Below are 20,990 nucleotides of genomic sequence, written 5' to 3' on the forward strand. Positions count from 1 at the left end.
GTAAAATTGGAAAAGAAAATCCACCTTAACACAGTGTGACTATGAAGTCACAATGAAAAGTCAACCCAGAATTATTCTCTAAATTATGTGGCTCAAACATATGACACAGCTGGTCAAATAATGAAAGGTAGACACACAATGAGTTTCTTAGGAACATTTGTTCAAAATAATTATATGGAACAACCAAAAATTGTTAACCTAAATGTCTAACAATAGGGCATTGTTCAGTAAATAAATGACACAACTATTTAATGACATGGAAAAATATTTACATAGGTAGCTGATAAACACAGAACAACAAACCACCTATAAAGCATGATTATAACTATTCTTTTAAAATATAAGCACCTTGGTATTGACAAGAAAAAAATGAAAGGAACCTAGAGTAAAGTTCTGCTTGGGCAGTAGGAATACAGATAATTTGGGGGTGGGAGAGGCTCTTTTCCTGTTTTCCAAATTTTCTTTCAAAAGAAAATATTTTTGTAACTTTCAAAACTTCATGTATACCCAATTAGGGAATGATATTTCTACTTTTTTATAACCAGTATTTGTTCTACATTAAAGTAAAGAAATAATTTTTAAAATAAACATGATTACAAGGAAGTTTTCAAAATTTTAATCTAACTACTGATTTTAATCTAACTACAAAATTTAATCTAATCACTCCAACTTCTAACTGAAAATGAAGATATTTAGGAAGAAACAAGCAAATGTACGTTCAGTATTCAAGCCTCCACTCTTTCCCTCTTGCTCTCAGCAAATGACCTTGCTGCTTTGAGAAAATACAAGCACTGTCCCATCACTACACCTCTACCAATCCACCTGCACTTGAACCTGAACCTCCTATTCCTATGACTGAACTGTCCATGCTCCTCTGCACATATGTACTCTACTCCTTTTCTCCTCTCTGCTCCAGCAATACCCCATCCCCCTACTGCCATCAATTCCTCCTGTCTCCAGGAGCATTCTCATCAGGATACAGATTTGCCATGATAATTCCCATATTTAAATTTTTAAGATTTTATTTATTTATTTGACAGACAGAGATCACAAGTAGGCAGAGAGGCAGGCAGAGAGAGAGGGGGAAGCAGGCTCCGTGCGGAACAGAGAGCTTGATGCGGGGCTCAATCCCAGGACCCTGGGATCATGACCTGAGCCGAAGGCAGAGGCCTTAATCCACTGAGCCACCCAGGCGCCCTGATAATTCCCATCTTTAAAACAAAGAATGCTTCTCCTTCAAGTCCTTTCCCATACTTCCTTCTAGCTACTGCCCCATTTCTCTAACTTCTTTGGAATGGTGTAAGCTTGTATCCTCACTTCCCTAACCCTTCTCTGTGGAGCCCACCTTCAGTCTGACTTTCATACCCACTCCTTTACTAAATCAGTTCTCATCAAAGCCACCAAAAACATTAAATGCTTTCCATATCTAAAGGTGATTTTTCAATCCACAACTTGCTCAAAGTTTCAGCAGCATATGACATAGTTGATTATTCTCCCTCTGAAACATTTTCCTTTCTTAGCTTTCAGGGCCTCTAACTTCTCTTGGCTTTCCTCTACCAGTAATCACTCCTTCTCAGTCTCCTGTGCTACATCCTTTTTTCTTCTCAATTTCTAAACATTGGAGTTTCCAGGGTTTAACTTTAAACTTCCTCTTTTTTTTTTTTTTTTAAGATTTATTTTGAGAGAGTGAATGAGCGAGAGAGCGAGAGCAAGAGGAAGAGTAGAGGGAGAGTAAACGTCCTCTTCTATCTATATTCACCTCCCAGATGAACTCATTACCTCTCATAGGCTTTAAGTCACCTATACACGGATAACTCCCAAATATATTTCCAGATCAGACCTCTGTTCTAAACTCCAGACACACCTCTCCAACTCCCTACTCAGCATCTCCACATGGATGCCTAATAGGCATCTAAAACATAACATTTCCCAAACTAAACTCTTGATTTATTTCCCCAAATATTTTCCTCCCAGTCTTTTCCATCCCAAGAAAAAGTACTTCTCCTTTTCCAGCTGCTCCACGCAAAAACCCAGGAGACATCCTTCACTCTTTATCTGTCACACTGTGTTGAACCATCAATAGATCCTATTGTTTCTTCTTCTAAGTATACCCTGGTCTAAACTGTTTTCATCCCTCTCCTGAATTACAACAGATTCCTGACTGGCCTCCAGCTTCTGCCCTTGTACTGGGAGATCCCCTGCTCCACAGTGCATTCTCCCTACAACCACCAGAGAGATCCTTCTGAAATATAAACCAAGAACTGCTTTGCCCTCAGCAATGGCAGACTAATCTGGACCAACCCTACCACCAAAAGCAACTAAAAATTCTGGGTTAAAAACAAAACCCTGGGGCACATGGGTGGCTCAGTCAGTTAAGCATCCGACTCGAGATTTCAGCTCAGGTCATAATCTCAGGGTTTTGAAATTGAGCCTTGCATCAGGCTGCATGCTGTTGTGTGGGGCCTGCATAAGATCTTCTTTCTCCCTCTCCTGCATCTCACCCTCACTGGATCATGCACACACACACACACACACACTCACTCTCCCAAAAACAAACAAAAACCCTTAAAAACACTGAAGAGCTATAAAACAGTAAAGAAAGCATGAACTCCAAGGGGTAAGAAAAGAACTGCAGGCACTCTTACCCTGAAGTCATTAGACAATTCAGGAAAATTTGAACTTCGTTTTCAATAACCTCACAATGAGAAGGGGACAGAATTAAAAGCTCAGGGCTCATCCGAGGTAGAGAGTCTAACAGGAGACACTTTTCCCATTAAGTAGGAACTCCACAGGGGTACATACTCAGGGTGTAAATCAGAAGGATGAAGTATAAGCAAGCAGCCCTTATACCAATCAGCAGTTAGAACTAACTAGATAGGAGCACCTGCGTTGCTCAGTCGGTTAAGCAGCCAACTCTTGATTTTGGCTCAGGTCATGATCTCAGGGTCCTGGGATGGAGGCTTGCATCAGGCTCCACACTCAGCAAGGAGTCTGTCTAAGGATTCTGCCTCTCCCTCTCCCTTTTCCACTCCCCCTACTCACATGTGTGCACTCACTCACTCTCTCTCTAAAATAAATAAATTTTTAGAAAAAAAGAATTAGCTGGATATTAAAAACAAACAAACAAACAAACAAACAGCCCTCAAGCTGTAGATTTAATTTAAAGTATTCCCTGAGCTGCCTGGGTGGCTCAGTTGGCTAAGCACCTGGACTCCTGATCTCAGCTCAGATCCTGATCTCAGCATCATGAGTTCAAGCCCAACAACAGGCTCCATGCTGGGCATGAAAACTACTTAAAAAAAATAAAAATAAAAAACAAGGTGTTCCCTGGGCGCCTTGCAGCAACAAATTCAAATTCTCTGTGCAAAAATGGACCTTCATCCTAGGTCTCAAATTATTTCTACAAATACTTTTTTCAAACACAACAAATGGCACATACAGAAACAAAACACAGTTAGGGAGAACCAGCAAAATATAATAAACACCAGAAACAGACGAGTCAAAATTTCAAATGTTATCAGATATATGCTTAAAAATATATAAGGCAGTCTTATAAAGATCTGCAGGGAATAGGACACCATAAAAAGTACCATGGCAGATTTAAGAAAAACCAAATAAAACGTCAAGTAATAGGTAAATAAAGATGCCCACACATACATATATATTAAAATAAATAAAGTATTTTATTTTATTTTTTTTTTTAAAGATTTTATTTCTTTATTTGTCAGAGAGAGAGAGAGAGAGAGAGAGAGACTGAGTGAGTGAGCACAGGCAGACAGAGTGGCAGAGGGAGAAGCAGGCTCCCTGCGGAGCAAGGAGCCCAATGTGGGACTCGATCCCAGGACGCTAGGATCATGACCTGAGCCGAAGGCAGATGCTTAACCAACTGAGCCACCCAGGCGTCCCTAAATAAAGTATTTTAAAATGAAATAATGATTATCTGGATTGGCTTCAAAATAATCCAGGTTTGGGACAAGGAGGGAGGGAGGGAAAAAGGGCATATAAGGGAAATAAAAGGAAAAATACGATATGTTGAAAATTGAAAGATGAGTGACAGGTGTATAGGAGTCCACTATTCTTTTCTCTCTACTTTCATATATGTTTAGAATTTTCCATAATAAGACATTTAAAATTCATTAAGTCCAAAATCAACAAGACGCCACATACTCTGAGGTCCTACATATTCAAGCAATTGTCTGGCTTTCTTTCCTCTCTGACTTCATCTCCTACTCCTTTTTCCTCTTCCTGTGCTCCAGGCACACAAACACCCCAGCACACTTGTGTGCCTCAGGGCCTTTTCAACCGTTACTCCCTTGACTCAGAACACTCTTACCCCAGATGTGCACATGGCTATTCCTTACTTCTTCGGACACCTTCTTAGCTCCTATCTTCCTACTATGAGGACCTTCCCTAAACATTCTAAAATCACACACAAGCTCTCACATAGTCACTCTATCTTCTTCAAGCTTTTATTATCACTTAGGTATTTATTACCTCCCTCAACTAGAAACAAAATCTCCTTGGAGAAAGAAATTCTGTTTTGTTTACTCTTTATCCCTAGTACTCAAAACAATGACTAGCTTGGGTTAAGTATTCAATGAATATATGCTGAATTAATAGACTGATATTGAATAAAAGTAAGGAAATTAATGAAAAAACATCTGAACTAAACCAAATATTCTAGAATCTATGTCTTGTCAAAGTTTATGTAACTTACTTTGTATCTGTTTCTGATTGATGCTTCATCTCCATGATTTCAACCATAAAGAGATCGATAGGATAACCCGGTCTTCTAACAGCCAAAACAGAATCCACCACAGCCTCAAAGAGAAGCAAATGAGAACAGTAATTACTGTTCTATTAAAAGAAATCACTGGCCTAAGTAATCACCAGACTAAGCAGATAAAGGGCTTCAGACCTCAAAATACAGAGCAAGGCCCAAAAGGGCCACTTTGTCATGGACACCAGTAATAACCAATGCCAATGGATACCTTAGAACCTAAAGGAACTTCAGAGATCATCAGGCCCAAATCCTTCATTTTACAGATAAGTAAACTCTGATAAAACTTTAAGTTACAGTCTTAGGGGTACCTGAGTGGTTCAGTTGGTAAAACATCCAACCCTTGATTTTAGTTCAGATCATGATCTCAGGGTCATGGGATCGAGCTCCGCATTGGGCTCTGCACTGGACCTGAAGCCTGCCTGGAATTTTCCTTCCTCTCCTTCTGTCCCTCCCCCACACCCCACCCCCATCAGCTCACACTCTTTCTCAAAAAAAAAAAAAAAGAAGAAGAAGAAGAAGAACTTAAGAGTCTTAAAACGGGTCTAAAAGGCAGTAGCAGGGGCACCTGGGTGGCTCAGTGGGTTGAGCCTCTGCCTTTGGTTCGGGTCGTGGTCTCAGTGTCCTGGGATGGAGCCCCGCATCCGGCTGGCTGCTCAGTGGGGAGCCTGCTTCCCCCCTCCCTCTGCCTGCCTCTCTGCCTACTTGTGACTCACTCTCACTCTCTCTCTCTCTCTCTGTCAAATAAATAAATAAAATCTTAAAAAAAAATAAAAAATAAAAGGCAGTAGCTGAACCAGTACTGGAATTCAATTCAATTCTTTTCTTTTTTTTTTTTTTAAGATTTTATTTATTTATTTGACACAGAGAGAGAGATCACAAGTAGGCGGAGAGGCAGGCAGAGAGAGGGAGAAACAGGCTCCCCGCTGAGCAGGCAGTCTGATGCGGGGCCCAATCCCAGGACCCTGAGATCATGACCCGAGCCGAAGGCAGAGGCTTAACCCACTGAGTCACCCAGGTGTCCCTAGAATTCAATTCTTTTCAACTGCCAAGCTACTACTCTTTCTACTACCAACACTACTCAAACTTTTCCACTAAAGAACATAATAATGGAAAAGAAGGAAAAGTAATGTAAGGTAAGAGCTAAAATTTGTTAGCTATACAAGCCGGAAATTTCTAAGGTTTTGTGTTTTATCATGAAAAGTTTCCACATCATGCTATAATATACATGCTTGTTTTAATGTGAAAGTAATGCTTTTCCCCAAAACTGCAAAGTAAAATTGAGACTCTATAAAGACCTATCTCACTTATTCTGCCATATATACCCAGGGATATACAATTTGAGAAGCATGGTACAATACATCCTACTGCTTAGCTCAGAAAGTAATTGGAAGGGGCGCCTGGGTGGCTCAGTGGGTTAAAGCCTCTGCCTTCAGCTCAGGTCATGATCCCAGAGTCCTGGTATCGAGTCCCACATCGGGCTCTCTGTTTAGCTGGGAGCCTGCTTCCTCCTCTCTCTCTCTCTCTGCCTGCCTCTCTGCCTACTTGTAATCTCTGTCTGTCAAATAAATAAATAAAACCTTTTTTAAAAAGATAAAAATAAAAAAAGAAAGTAATAGGAAAACAACTAATTACAGAAATTAAGTACTATAGTATAACCATCCTAAAATATAAATAAAGCAAAAAACTATACCTTTGAAAACTTTACCTGAGGTAACATGATATTTGGTCTTAGAGCCTAATAGGGAATAATGACAGAAACCACTGAATAATGAGAATATCAGTGTTTCCAGAACTCCAAAAGAGAATGGGCGCCCTAACCAGATAAAATGAAGATTCTGGGTCACTTGATATATGTACTCCAACAAGACTCCAACTGCAGTCTTTATTTGAACTCTGTTGAGCAAGAAATTGTCTGATCTTAATCTCATTTGCCAAGTAGGTTTTCCTATTGGTTCCAGTCTATTTGTCATTTATATCTCTCAAAGTAAATTAGCAAGAGAGCATTCTGATTTATATATCAATGTCTTGTGATTTGGGTTATGAATTCATCATTCCTGATGAACCAATATATTCAAGTTTCAAAAAACACAAAGCTGAGGAACAATGATGATATCAAACTATAGCCACCTTATATAAGTCTTCCCAAAATAACCAGTCTTGTCTTTATATTACATATATTTTACCTTTTGAAGTAAACAAAACAAATATGCATTTCCCAGATGTGAATATTATCTATCAGATTAATCATGGTTCATTAAAGTGGTAAGCTTAACCAATTCCCTTTGTGTCTCCTCACATAATAAATATGGACCTCTAGGTTTAAGAGACCAGTACGTCACCCCAATGGCATCCACAAGGGATGATCCGCAGGCAGCCACTGTGGCAATCCACAGGCAGTAACTTTCATGGTAATTTAAAGGTTTATTATGATACTTTTGAAAAATTTCACATACTGTTCTGACCAATCAAGTCTAGTCTCTAGATAGGTCTATAAATGTTTGTCTTCCATATTTTATTTCACATACAAAAGAACCACATGCAGTGGTTGATTATCTTATAGAATAAAATACCATCATGCATTAGTCTATACTCATTCTGAAAGCAAGTTTAGTCACATACCTCTATTAACACATCAGCCAATTCAGCATGAACTTTAGTTTGCAGAGATGTTCTAGCCACATCTAAGAGGATTTCTCTTTTCATCTCTTTGTTAATTTTAACTTCTTCCAAAACTTCAAGTGCTTTTATCTTAGCAGCTTCAAATCCTTCAGCTATTATTCTAGGGTGCAGGCCCTATTACATCAACATAGAACTAAAAATTATAAAGTAAGTCATCCAAAGTAAAAGTAACCATCTTCCCTTTTTAACAGGTATATCCAGAAAAAGTAATATTACCCACATCAATGCCATTAAATATGGGTATGTATATAATTTATAAAAGTAATTTTTCAGTGCTTCATACTGAAAATAATCTCAGACTTACAGAAAAATTGTAAGTCCAGTACAAAAAAACTACAAAAGTCCTCTTTATTTCCAAATATCGTGACATTGCCATGTGGTACTTTTCTGTATGGGCACAAAAGAAAAGAGAGGCCCCTTTTAATGTGGAGGAAAAGAACCAGCACTGATTTGGAGAAATGTACAGACAGACATCACCTTCACCAAATGTTAACATCACAGTAATGGGACAAATAGGCATCACGTGCCTCCTGATACGATGCATTAAGAATACTAAAGCATGTCCATGGTATTCATGCCAAAAGTTTGTAACCAGAGTCTAATTACAATAAAATAGTCAAATCCAAATTGAGGACTTTCTGCAAAATAACTGGCCTATATTCTAAAAGTAGCAATGTAAAACACAAAACACAGCTCAGAATTATTCCAATTTAAAGGAAACCAAAGGGATATGACAACTGAATGCAATGGATGAGCCCAGATATTTTTCTGCTATAAAGGACACTGTTGGGACAGATGATAAAACTGGAATAAAATCTGTAAGTTAGGGGCGCCTGGGTGGCTCAGTGGGTTAAGCCTCTGCCTTCAGCTCAGGTCATGATCCCAGGGTCCTGGGATTGAGCCCCACATCAGGCTCTCTGCTCCGCAGGGAGCCTGCTTCCCCCTCTCTCTCTGCCTGCCTCTCTTCCTACTTGTGATCTCTCTCTCTCTCTCTGTCAAATAAATAAATAAATAAATAAAAATCTTTAAAATCTGTAGGTTATACTACTGTATCAGTGTGTCAATGTTAATATTAATTTCCTGTTTTTGATCACTATTCTGTGATTATATAAGAGAATATCCTGGTTTTAAGAAATATACACTAAAATATTTAGACAATCATGTCTGCAACTTACACCATTTGGGAAAAGGTATGTATATATATATACCATATATATGGATATATCTGAGAGAGAAATGTTATTCTTTGGAATAGTCCCAAAACTTTTCTCTAGGTCTGACATTATAACAAAATAATTTTTTTTAAAATATTGTTTATTCTGGAAAAAATACATAAACTTATTGAAAGCTGGAACTGGGTCTAATTTATGCCCTTCTTCCATTCTTTTACATCAGTCCTACAATAATTTTTTTAAAGTTAACATTTATTGAGCATTTGTACCAGGTACTAATCTAAAGGGCTTTACATGGGCGCCTGGGTGGCTCAGTTGGTTGAGCAACTGCCTTTGGCTCGGGATCCTGGAGTTCTGGGATCGAATCCCCCATCAGGCTCTCTGCTCAGTGGGGAGTCTGCTTCTCCTACTGACCTCTCTCCTCTTGTGCTCTCTCTCTCTCTCTCTCAAATAAAATCTTTTTTAAAATTTTTAAAAAACAAAGGGCTTTACATGTATTGTTTAATTCAATCCTCTCAACACTATGAAGTGGGTACTACTATTTCTGTTTCACAGATGAGGAAACGGAGGCTTATCGGGATAATGTAATTTGTCTTAGATCACCAGGATAGTAAGTGGAACCAGGATTTAAACTTGCAGAGCCTGACTCTAGAGCATGATTATGAACCATTTTCAAAACATTACCTCAGTCTAGGATCTCACACCTTCTCGCCTAGACTACTATGATCTTCCAGTCTTGACTCCCTTAAAACTGTCACCCAAATTTTTAAAATGCCAATCTGACTGCATCAGTCATTAACATATAAACATGAACATTCTTCTTGGTTAGCATACTACATGCCCTCTGTGATCTGGCTCCCACCTACTTCTCCAGGCTTTCATTACTGTCCGTATCACTTTATTTTTTTAACTGTATTTATTTATTTGAGAGAGAACACACATGACAGGGGCAGAGAGAGAGGGAGAAGTAGGCTCCCTGCTGAGCAGGGAGCCGGATGACCAACTGAGTCACCCAGGAGCTCCTACCCTTATCACTTTAAACTTTGCCAATACCATAGTGTTTGTAGCTTTACACACATACCACATTGCTTCTCCTCTCTGTGCCTCTGCTCGTGTTGTTCTTTCTGCCTGGAATGTCATTCTCCTTACCCCTCGGTCTTTCCTCTGGCTCACTCCCTCTCATCCTGAAGATTTAACCCAGGTCTTATTACTTCCTCCAAGAAGTGCTTCCTAATTCAGGCTAGTTTAGGATATCCCTCCCTCCTCAGTGTTTCTATCACATTTTGTGCCTAGCTCTATCACTATACTGCCACAGATTTATAATTACATCAGTGTCTGTCAGCATCTCCCCTTTCTTAAACTTCTTCCTCCTTAACAAAACCCTAATTTTGTTTAGGTTATCCCTTCCTCCAGTCTTCAGAGGAAGCTACCCTCTCTAGATAGCTCAAAGTGTAGATCCTGCTTAGATTAAGTCAATTCCAACAGGATGGACACAGATCAAAGTTGACCCAATCATATAAAGAAAGGACTTGGGGCACCTGGGTGACTCAGTGGGTTAAGCCTCTGCCTTCGGCTCAGGTCCATGATCTTGGGGTCCTGGGATCGAGCCCCACATTGGGCTCTCTGCTCAGTGGGGAGCCTGCTTCCCCCCTCTCTCTCTGCCTGCTACTCTGCCTACTTGTGATCTCTCTCTATCAAATGAATAATTTTTTTTAAAAAAAGGACTTATATTCCATAATTGGGCAAATGGTTCTTTCTTGTGCTCTCCTGCTAAGTGTTACTAAAGGAAGCAGGTATTCCTAATTTCCTCTGACAGTCTTATAATCAGGATGGAAATAAGCTTTATCATGAAACAGCATTGTAAATGGAGGCACTAAGAGACAGAAAGAACCAGAGTACTTGATAACTAATAGAATTTTTTAATCAACTACCTTGATGTTCTGTCATGGGAGATAATTTATTGTTTAAATCATTTTTAGTCAAATTTCTACTGCTTAAAGCCAAAAGAATCCTAAAAGAGGTACGTTGCAGGTACTGAATTATTAGACAATTCCCAATTCTAAATGAAATGCAAAGAAGTAATAATTCTAGCACTTTGACCAAGGAATGCTTTGTTGAAATGGACCTTGAAAGAATGGAAACTTTTAAATCCTTAATCAGAGAAGACAGATAAGTAATGCCAAGAAAAGAATACAGATTGAACAAAAGCACTGAGGTAGAAATGTGTTGTAGTGATTTTAAAGGCTAGGGAGTAGCATGGAGGAGTCTTGCTAGAGTAGACGGTTTATAAGGAAAATAAAACTAGAAAGATAGGTAAATTCACAATGTGAAAACCTTCAATTATTTTTCTCTAGCTATTTTTTTTAAGGTGCATAATTTGGTTTCAACTTTATCAGTGATGTTTTCTTTTTTAGGTCATTATTCATGGGTAGATGGCTAATTTTCTACCTTCTTATCTATCTTAAATACTTCATTTTAAAAAGTGGGATATAATTCCAATGAAAGGCATTATTTTGTAAAAAAAAAAAAAAGTTCATGATTATTTCCATTTATAATTGTCTAAAAGTATCTTGATAAAAATTACTTTTGTCCTCTAAAATTAAAACATTTTACTAGTGAAAACAATTCCTCATTCAAAATAAAATATCACATGAATGTGAATTCTGTAAAATGCTAATACCTCAGAAATGTAAAGATCAGCTTGTTTTAGTAACTCTCCAATAATTAGAATATTGGAAGTAGTACCATCTCCTGTAATGTCATCCTGGGCTGTTGCTACTTTTGCTATCAGGGAAGCTGTTGGGTGTTGAATTTGCTGGAAAAAGTAAGCAACAGATTAAAAGAGAGAATGAGATTTAAAAAAAAAAAAAAAACAGTCCAATGAAAACAAGATAACCTAAAGGCCAATAATAAAATTAAGAAATAAGCTTCATTCTACAAGTTCACAAATTCTTATTATCAATACTTAATAAATGTCATTACCAATTTTTTTAAATTGAGAACTAATGAGGCTTGAACACTTTGTAAAAGTCTTTGCTTTGGAATGCAATAACGTTTCCAAAATAAGATCAAATTCTTCAATCTCTAAGATGAATATATTTAAATAGCAAAGGATTTTTTTTTTATATTTTCATATTACAAAGAACACAATTCAGTGACTTTAAAAGATGTAACTAATTTGGAAGTTTCCCTAAGCTATTCCTTGGACTGATAAAGACTTCAAAACAATCAAAACCATCTTTTATTAAGGTCTAATCCAACAAGTATCACTAACTGCAATATTTAACTGACAGCTTTGGTTTAAACATACACAGTTTGGGGCTGCCTGGGTGACTCAGTCAGTTGAGCACCTGCTTTAGGCTCAAGGTCATGATCCCAGGATCCTGTCACACATCGAGTCACACATCGGGTTCCTTGCTCAGAGGGGAGCCTGCTTCTCTCTCTGCCCCTCCCCCAGCTTAGGTCCTCTCACTCTCTCAAATAAGTGGATAAAATCTTAAAAAAAAAAAAAGTGGATAAAATCTTTAAAAAAAAATAAATAAAGGGGCACCTGGGTGGCTCGGTCATTAAGCATCTGCCTTTGGCTCAGGTAATGATCCCAGAGTCCTGGGATCAAGCCCCGCATCAGGCTTCCTGCTCAGCGGGAAGCCTGCTTCTCCCTCTCCCACTTGCCCAGTTTGTGTTCCCTCTCTCGCTATATCTCTCTCTGTCAAATATATATATATATATATATATATATATATATATATATATATATATGCAATCTGTACTATGTTCTAGGCTTGTTAAGATTTATTGAAGCCAGGGCGCCTGGGTGGCTCAGTGGGTTAAAGCCTCTGCCTTCGGCTCAGGTCATGATCCCAGGGTCCTGGGATCGAGCCCCGCATCAGGCTCTCTGCTCAGCAGGGAGCCTGCTTCCCCCCTCTCTCTGCCTGCCTCTCTGTCTACTTGTGATCTATCTATCTCTCTCTCTCTCTCTCTCCCCACCTCTCCGTGTCAAATAAATAAATAAATCTTTTAAAAAAAAAAAAAAAAAAAAAAAGATTTATTGAAGTCAGCAGTATCAGCTCACCATCTCATGGAGCAGCACATTGCCATCTTTGGTGAGTTTGATGTCACCTGCACCAGAAACAAGCCTGTTCAGAAAACAGTGATATTATTAACCTCATATGGCAAGGGTTAAGCAAGACATTCTCAGTTCTTGCCACTCACCATCCTTAGTATAAGAAACTGAGCTTCAAAACTTCCAAGTGCCATGGGGCAACACCATGGTAATCGCCACCATGTGCAGCCTACAGAATCACTTCCCATATGGACCACTATGATGATTTCATTCCAAATGGAACATTTACAAGTTTAAGAGGAACTGATGAGTTATGAACAGAAGTTTAGTCAAAGAATACTTGGAAGCCTATAAACCACAAAACTATAAATTTCCTGTAGGTTTTTTTATTTTGGTACAATGTACAATTCATTCACTCAACCTAGTTTCTTCCCTCACCCCTCACATTTATTAGATCATCAAGTTCTGATAATTTCACAACCTAAGTATTTCTTCCATCTAGTCCCTCCTCTCCGTGTCCACTGTCATCAACATCTCTAGCCTGGACTACTTAGACAGCATCCTGGTATCTCTGAATTCCAATCTACCCCACACACTATATTTATTTCTAAAAAGTAGTGTGACTCAATTAGCTACCTGATCAAAAATCTTTCCATGAGTTTTTATGTTCTCCATCACCTTCAAGGTAAAATCCGGATTATTTAGCAATGATGAAGTTGTTCACCTTTCCCAGTCTGGCTTATGTCTACTTTTCCTGCTGCATCTACCAAATGAGATCTTGTGGGAAAATTCTGTGGTTCTCTTAACACAGCATGCTTGTTTTTATTTCTGTTGGATTTACAGCAATGGGCTTTCTTGTTCCTGAAGTTACTACAGAAGGCCTTTTTACTCCCTTCTCCAACTGGTGAACTCTCGCTTACCTTTCAAGACTCTGATCAAACACCTGTTATCTGAGAGGCTTCTCCTTCTCCCTACTCCCATCAGTAATTAGTCCCTTTCCTCAATATAATCATCTCCACCATTTCTATTTTCCCAGCATCCAAATAGCATACAAGCGCCCTCTTCTACCGTTAATTCTGCTCATTCCTCTTAGAATCTACTCCTCCTCTTAGACATTTTAGCGTTCTTTTCCTCACTCTTCTAAAAAAAAATGGTGATGCTAGGTAAACATACGCTGAAGGGGTGAATAAAAAGGAAGAAGCGTAGGCACAGAGTGTGCAAGTAACTTGCCTAACGATGCACAGCTAGAAGGGAACTTGGATTTGAACGCATGCCTGCCGGGCTCCAAGACCTGGGTGCCCTTACCACTACAACACGGTGCCGGAAAAAAACCAAACTAAGGGCATATAGTCCCAAAGCGCAGGGGAGTTAAATGGCTTATGCTTCTCAAGACACACGAGATGAACTGACTTGCAACTGCACATGAACTTTAACACAAGTGAAGGAGTGAGTGTGTATAAGCTTCACTCGGGGCCCTTTCCTCGGGAGGCTGTCTTCCCGCCCCGGGCCAGGGGTGACCTCCGTCCAGGAATGAGAACGAAGGTATCCCGTCGCTCCAGGGTCTTGGAGGAACGTCTGCCTCAGAGCGCGCCGCTACATCCAACAAACCCCCGGCCCTAACCGCCGTTCCAACCGCCGGGCCATCTCACATTTTCATGGTGCCCCTAGGCCCCAAGTTGGTACGCAGCACATCCTGCAGCCCTCGGGCAGCACATATATTGACAGCCAAGGCCGCCTGGGCCCGCGCCACCTCGGCCTTGCAGTTTACCGCCTTTATCGCAGCCATAGCAGCGTCGAGCTTGCGGCCTGGCAAGTAAAAACAACCTCAGCCCGGATCTCGAGAGAAATCCCGGCGCCGCCGCCCGCCTTCCGGAGCCTCAGCCAATCCTCGCCGAGACAGGAAATGACGTTACCAGACCTCGCCCGCACGGAAGCCAGAGTCGCTTTGGGTCCGGACGCCGAGATGGCGTCCTTCGCCTCCGCTCGCACTCCGGCGGGGAAGCGAGTGGTGAATCAGGACGAACTGCGGCGCTTGATGAAGGAGAAGCAGCGTCTGAGCACCAATCGGAAACGCATAGAATCTCCATTTGCGAAGTACAACCGTTTGGGGCAGCTGAGCTGTGCCCTGTGTAACACCCCGGTGAAGAGCGAGCTCCTGTGGCAGACCCACGTCCTGGGAAAGCAGCACCGTGAGAAAGTAGCCGAGCTCAAAGGCGCGAAGGAAGCCACCCAGGGTCCGTCCTCCAGCGCCGTGCCCCAGTCAGCCAAGAGGAAGGCGCCGGATGCGGATGGCCAAGATGCCAAAAGACCCAAGGCCTCCCCGCTGCCTCAGGTACAGCCCTCCACATCAGCTTTGCCCACCAACTCTGACAGAGCAGGGAAGGACTCGGCCAGAGCGACCCTCAGTAAGGCCTCGGGACTCGGTTTACTCCCTGATTATGAAGATGAGGAAGAGGAGGAGGAAGAAGAGGGAGGAGAAGGGAAAAGAGGGGACACCAGCAAGCAGCCGTCCGACTCACAGGGCAAGGAACCCTCGCTTTCCTCCTCGAGAGAGGCAACAAGTATGCTGCCAAGCGGTTTCTCGGATACAAATCCTCCCAAGGCCCCTTTAATTCCTCATTCGGGGTCAATTGAGAAGGCAGAAATACATGAGAAAATCGTGGAAAGGCGAGAAAACACAGCGGAAGCATTACCGGAAGGCTTTTTTGACGACCCTGAGATAGATGCTAGGGTACGAAAGGTTGATGCCCCAAAGGATCAGATGGACAAAGAGTGGGACGAATTTCAAAAGGCCATGAGACAGGTCAATACTATTTCCGAAGCTATAGTTGCTGAAGAGGATGAGGAGGGACGGTTGGACCGACAAATTGGGGAGATCGATGAGCAGATAGAATGTTACCGTCGGGTGGAAAAGCTTCGGAATCGCCAGGATGAAATAAAAAATAAGCTTAAAGAGGTTCTGACGATAAAAGAACTTCAGAAAAAGGAAGAGGAGAATGTTGACAGCGATGATGAAGGAGAACTACAAGATTTGTTGTCTCAGGATTGGAGGGTAAAAGGGGCCTTGTTATAGGGTTTCAAAGACCCAGGATTTTCATAGCCTCAGCAACAGTACCAAAAGTGCTGTCTCTCAATAGGATACTGGTTACTTCATGCCTTGAGATTTGATAACCTAACTGGGTTGTTGAGATACAATGAACCTGTGAAGATAGCACTTTTGAAAATTGGTGTAAAATATTTTTGAGGTAAAGTTGTTTTTGAAATTTTTGGTCTACTGTATACTAAAATGTCAACTTTTTCACACATTTACTTAAGTGTATAATTTTGAATTGTCGAATCTGTAAGCTGTAAGTATTATACATAGATAAATATATATTTACTTAAGTAATTCTGTTTTGAATTTTATAATAAGTAGAAGCCAAGCCAACAGACAAGCTTTTAGATGAATACCAAGTGTGGTATTTGGGACATATGTGGCTTTTTCTTTTCCAATCCCCTAAATCAATTCCAGAGTGTTTTTCAGGAAGGTGGGGGAGGGGAGGTTGTTTTGTTTTTATGAATACTATTCATAAACACGTAAGTCATTCAGGGTAAATCAGTTCTCTGAGTAGTCTGCTCTGTTTCAAAAACATGCACTAGGAGAATAGATAGATAGATCGATCTCCTCAATGTTTCTCTTGGTTAAACCAATGATTCCTGGATGAGGTGCACATGGAGGTCACCCACCAAGCTTTTGAAAACATGCATATGAATCACCTTGGAGCTTTTAAAAAACTGTGTGCCCAAGGCCTATGGTTAAAGATTTCAATAAATCTGGAGTGGGGCCTAGGCATCTGTTTAGTTTGAAATCTTCCCAAGTTATTCTAATATACACCAAAGTTGGAGAGCCATGTGGCCCTAAATCCAGAACCCATTTATATTTTTTCAGGCTTTGTTTTTTTGAAATACCATATGCGACAATTTGCCATCTATTGTATGAAAGAAACACTACCTTTTTATTTAGATTTCATCCAGTGTTAAATTTTATTACATTTTGTTGTAAATTAGGGTTCAGAGTTTCTGTCCATTGTTGGGAGGATAAGTTGTTTTCTCAAGGAATAACAATAGCTTGTTCCTATCACTGATTGTTTAAATCACTCCTTTTCCCTTTATTGGTAGAGGTATTCAAATGAAAATGGAATTAACAATGTTCCAGCAGCAGAAATGCATACAGCATACTCAAATAAAAGTCAGTAGTAATAATAATAATAGCTAAAACATACAGCTTTTACAATGTATGATAGGTGTGGTTCTAAGTGCTTTACATAAACCGAGTCTAGTTGCTCTAAAGTCCAGGTTTTATGGAGAATAGTATCAAGATAGAAGGTATGAAAAAGCCTTGCTTGGATGCTAAATGAAGGAATTCTCTCTGTCGGCAATGTAGGAAAAGTGGAAGTTTTAGAGCAAAAAATTGCATTTGCAAAAAAGATTATGGAAGATGATTTTAGTTGCAGTTTGTAAAATGAATGTGGATGGGGAGAAATAAGCTGGGAGACTACTTGGAAACTGATTTTAAAAGCAAGGTGAGCAAGACTTTGATTAGTTAAGACTGAGAGTAAAGGAATAAAGTTGAAAAATTTTCACAGAAAGGGCCAATATTTTAGTGACTAGACATAGAAGGAAAAACAGGAGGGATAGAGATGAAATTTAAGGGCTTGGGGGTTTTTAGTGTGGGTCCCTAAAGAAGTTATCTAACATGTATTGAGCATATTAACTATCTTGTGGTCTTTGGCAGAAAGTCTTTTCTTGAGCTGTCAGCTGACTGGTAATAGAAGTATCAATATGGTAGCAGAGGGCATGCCTACCTTAAATGTATAAACCCACATGTACTTAAATTTTTCTATCATCCGTTCCTTTAGTATATTAGAATGAGAAAATAACAAAGGTGGGCTTGAGTAGTAGGCCTTGTTTTACATTGGCTTAAGAGGCTAGGCCAATGATCTAGCAGAGAACTGTCCATTTAAAAATACAATGCAAGCCACATGTATATTTTCTTTTCCTAGAAGCCACATGAAAAAGTAAAAAAACATGAAATTCGTTTTAATGTAATTTATTTCATCCAATATAACCAAAATATTCACTTTTCAATATATAATCAGTATTTAAATATCATTAATGAAATACTTTATATCAGGGGTTCTAGATTTCTGAAATCTGGGTGTATCTGACATAGCACATCTCAATTTGGACTGGCTACAGTTCAAGTACTACCATATGTGGCTTACAATAAAGGACAGTGCAGGCTTAAAGAGAAAGTTGTGCAGGAGGAAAAATAAAACACACAGGAGGTAGTGAGCAGACCAGTTTAGAGCAGAAGGTTTATTCCTGACAACAGTGGAAGTTACGATTAGAAAGATAGATTATGAACTGTTGTAGAAGGTCTTGAACGCCATGCTCTAAGAAGTTGGAACTTTAACAATTGAGTACCCTTGAGGTTGTTGGGTCCTTAATTGTAACACAAAAGAGTTTAAGGAATGCCAGATATGTTACTATACGTATAAACAGCACTGGGTTTTCAGGAGGGGCAGAAAGCTCTGTTCCCAGTGCTCTGTATCCCAGAGAATGAATGGTGGGGCCCCAAACAAAATCAAGGAAATCCTTGTTGGATCTTCAATCAATGTAAACAGCTACAGGGGTTAGTGCTTCCTTCCTGATCGTCCACACAATGGAGAGCTCCTTTATACCTCTGAGCTGGGTCAGATAGTTTTCACCATTAGGCTGTGAATCCACCAACATTCCCAAATTCTAAGACTTAGTCCCATGGATTTCTTCCAGTCACTCTTTTCTTTTTACAGAACCTCTTCATTTAGCCAACAATTTATTAGAGTTACTGTAAATGCTAGAAAGGTGATCCTCTCACCCATTCACATACAATTTAATGTAGCTCCCCTAGCTGGAGGGGGAGAAAAAGCTGAACTAGCCTTGAAATAGAAATTTGCCCAGTGGCTTACAACTTGGAAAATGCTTTCATATTTATATTTCCTTTAATGTAGAAAGTAATGACTGCTTTTTACACACCAGGAAACAGGAGGCTATGGAATTAAAATTCCAGGAGAAAAGTTAACTTGGGCCTAAAACCTTTAGTAGTAACAATCACTAGATTAGTATGGAGCAATAGGAAGAACAGGGAAATTGGCAAGAGAGAAGAGAAGACACGGGTTCAAGTTCCTACTCTACATTTTAATGGTTAGTGATCTTGGGCAAGTCACATCTCTTAACCTTAGTGCTCCCTACTACCAGGTGATGATAATGTGGGGGGCGCCTGAGGGGCTCAGTAATTAAGTGTCTGCCTTCAGCTCAGGTCATAATCCCAGGGTCCTGGGATCGAGTCCCACATCGGGCTCCTTGCTTGGCAGGGAATCTCCTTCTCCTTGTCACTCTCATGCTGTGCTCTCCGCACCCTCCCCCCAACTTTCTCTGTCTCTCAAATAAATAAATCTTTAAAAAAAAAAAATGATGGGGCGCCTGGGTGGCTCAGTGGGTTAAGGCCTCTGCCTTCGGCTCAGGTCCTGATCCCAGAGTCCTGGAATCGAGCCCCACATCGGGCTTTCTGCTCGGAAGGGAGCTTGCTTCCTCCTCTCTCTCTGCCTGCCTCTCTGCCTACTTGTGATCTCTGTTTGTCAAATAAATAAATAAAATCTTTAAAAAAAATACCTCAGGTCACATGACATGTGTGTAAAAGGGGTTTATAAACTGAAATGTAATACAAGTATGTCTACTACAGATGGTCCCCCACTTAAAATGGTTCTACTTAAAGATTTTTTGACTTTACAATAGTGGGAAAGTGATACACATTCAGTAGAAACTGTACATCAAATTTTGAATTCTGCATTTTTTTTAAAGATTTTATTTATTTGACAGACGCACTGAAAGAGGGAACACAAGCAGGGAGAAGAAGCAGGCTCTTCTCTGAGCAGGGAGCCCGATGCGGGCCTCAATCCCAGGACCCTAGGATCATGACCTGAGCCAAAGGCAGAAGCTTAATGACTGAGCCACCCAGGCGCCCCTTAAGTTCTGAATTTGAATCTTTTCTTGGGCTAGCAGCAGCCTGTATGACATTCTCTCTTGATGCTGGGCACCGGCCATGAGCCATAGCTCCCAGTCAGCCACGTGATCGCAAGTTTAAACAACCGATACACTGACAGCCATTCTGTACCCACACAGCTATTCTGTCCTTCACTTTGAGTGAAGTATTCAGTAAACTATATGGGACATTCAACACTTCATTATAAAATAGGCCTTGTGTTAGATTTTTGCCCAAGTGTAGGCTAACGTTAAGTGTTCAGAGCATGTTTAAGGTAGGCTAGGCTGAGCTATGATTTGGTGGGTTGGTTATGTTAGATGCATTTTCAACTTATGACTGGTTTATTACAACTGGTTTATTGGGACTTCCCATGGGATTACATCCCAATAAACCCATCTAAGTTGAGTAAGATGGACTTCCCCTGCCGCATGCTAACTTGATTTTAGTCTAATAATGTAATGCCCCTTAATTCCCTCTTTGAAACTGAGGTAATTAGAGCAGGTGATTTTCTTGAGGTTTCTTTTAACTCCAAATTTTTAATGTTGCTGAGACATGGCATCTCACCTTTTAAACATTTTTTTTGTTAAGATTTTATTTGTTTATTTGACAGATCACAAGTAGGCAGAGAGGCAGGTAGAGAGTGAGAGAGGGGAGGAAGCATGCTCCCCGCCGAGCAGAGCGCCTGATGTGGGGCTCGATCCCAGGACCCCGGGATCATGACCTGAGCCGAAGGCAGAGGCTTTAACCCACTGAGCCACCCAGGCGCCCACCTTTTAAACATTTTTAAAGTCACTCAGTTGACTATCTGGAGACAGACAGTCTAAAGTATTGTTGTTTTTACTTATAAGATTTGCCCAGCATGGGTGCCTGGGTGGCTCAGTCGGTTAAAGCCTCTGCCTTCGGCTCGGTCATGATCCCAGGGTCCTGGGATCGAGCCCCACATCAGGCGCTCTGCTCGGCGGGGAGCATGCTTCCTCCTCTCTCTCTCTCTCTCTCTCTCTCTGCCTGCCTCTCTGCCTACTTGTGATCTCTGTCTGTCAAATAAATAAATAAAATATTTAAAACAAAAAAAGAAAAAGATTTGCCCACCATAAGTCCCATTTGTCTTGGTGTAATTATGAATAACCCTGCTCCCTTCACTCTCAACACTGTCCTTTTCTAGAAGTATAGATACTCACTTACCTAAAATTTTAATAGGAAGAAAAGCTACTTTTTTTTTTAATTTATTTA

The 20,990-nt window shown here is 40.3% G+C and overlaps 2 protein-coding genes across 4 annotated transcripts in view; one reads left to right on the forward strand and one right to left on the reverse strand.

Annotated features, from left to right (window-relative positions):
* The window catches only part of CCT6B (chaperonin containing TCP1 subunit 6B), a gene marked incomplete at its 5' end in the record, with an annotated part of 28,550 nt that extends 14,067 nt beyond the window's left edge, over nucleotides 1–14,483 (reverse strand). For 2 of the 3 annotated variants that reach the window (XM_080827231.1, XM_080827230.1), the window contains 5 exons: nucleotides 4,718–4,821; nucleotides 7,403–7,576; nucleotides 11,315–11,449; nucleotides 12,707–12,770; nucleotides 14,347–14,483. In XM_080827231.1, the coding sequence (XP_080683357.1) occupies nucleotides 4,718–4,821; nucleotides 7,403–7,576; nucleotides 11,315–11,449; nucleotides 12,707–12,770; nucleotides 14,347–14,483 (614 nt within the window). The remainder of the gene's footprint in view (nucleotides 1–4,717; nucleotides 4,822–7,402; nucleotides 7,577–11,314; nucleotides 11,450–12,706; nucleotides 12,771–14,346) is intronic. The other variant, XM_080827232.1, reaches the window with a different exon arrangement.
* A 162-nt stretch (nucleotides 14,484–14,645) lies between these two features.
* ZNF830 (zinc finger protein 830) lies at nucleotides 14,646–19,156 on the forward strand. Its single transcript, XM_080827303.1, has one exon. The coding sequence runs from the start codon at nucleotides 14,661–14,663 to the stop codon at nucleotides 15,768–15,770; it is 1,110 nt and encodes a 369-aa protein (XP_080683429.1). The 5' UTR covers nucleotides 14,646–14,660; the 3' UTR covers nucleotides 15,771–19,156.
* The last annotated feature ends 1,834 nt before the right edge of the window (nucleotides 19,157–20,990 follow it).

Source organism: Martes martes, assembly GCF_963455335.1.
Source record: "Martes martes genome assembly, chromosome: 16".
Taxonomy (NCBI): domain Eukaryota; kingdom Metazoa; phylum Chordata; class Mammalia; order Carnivora; family Mustelidae; genus Martes; species Martes martes.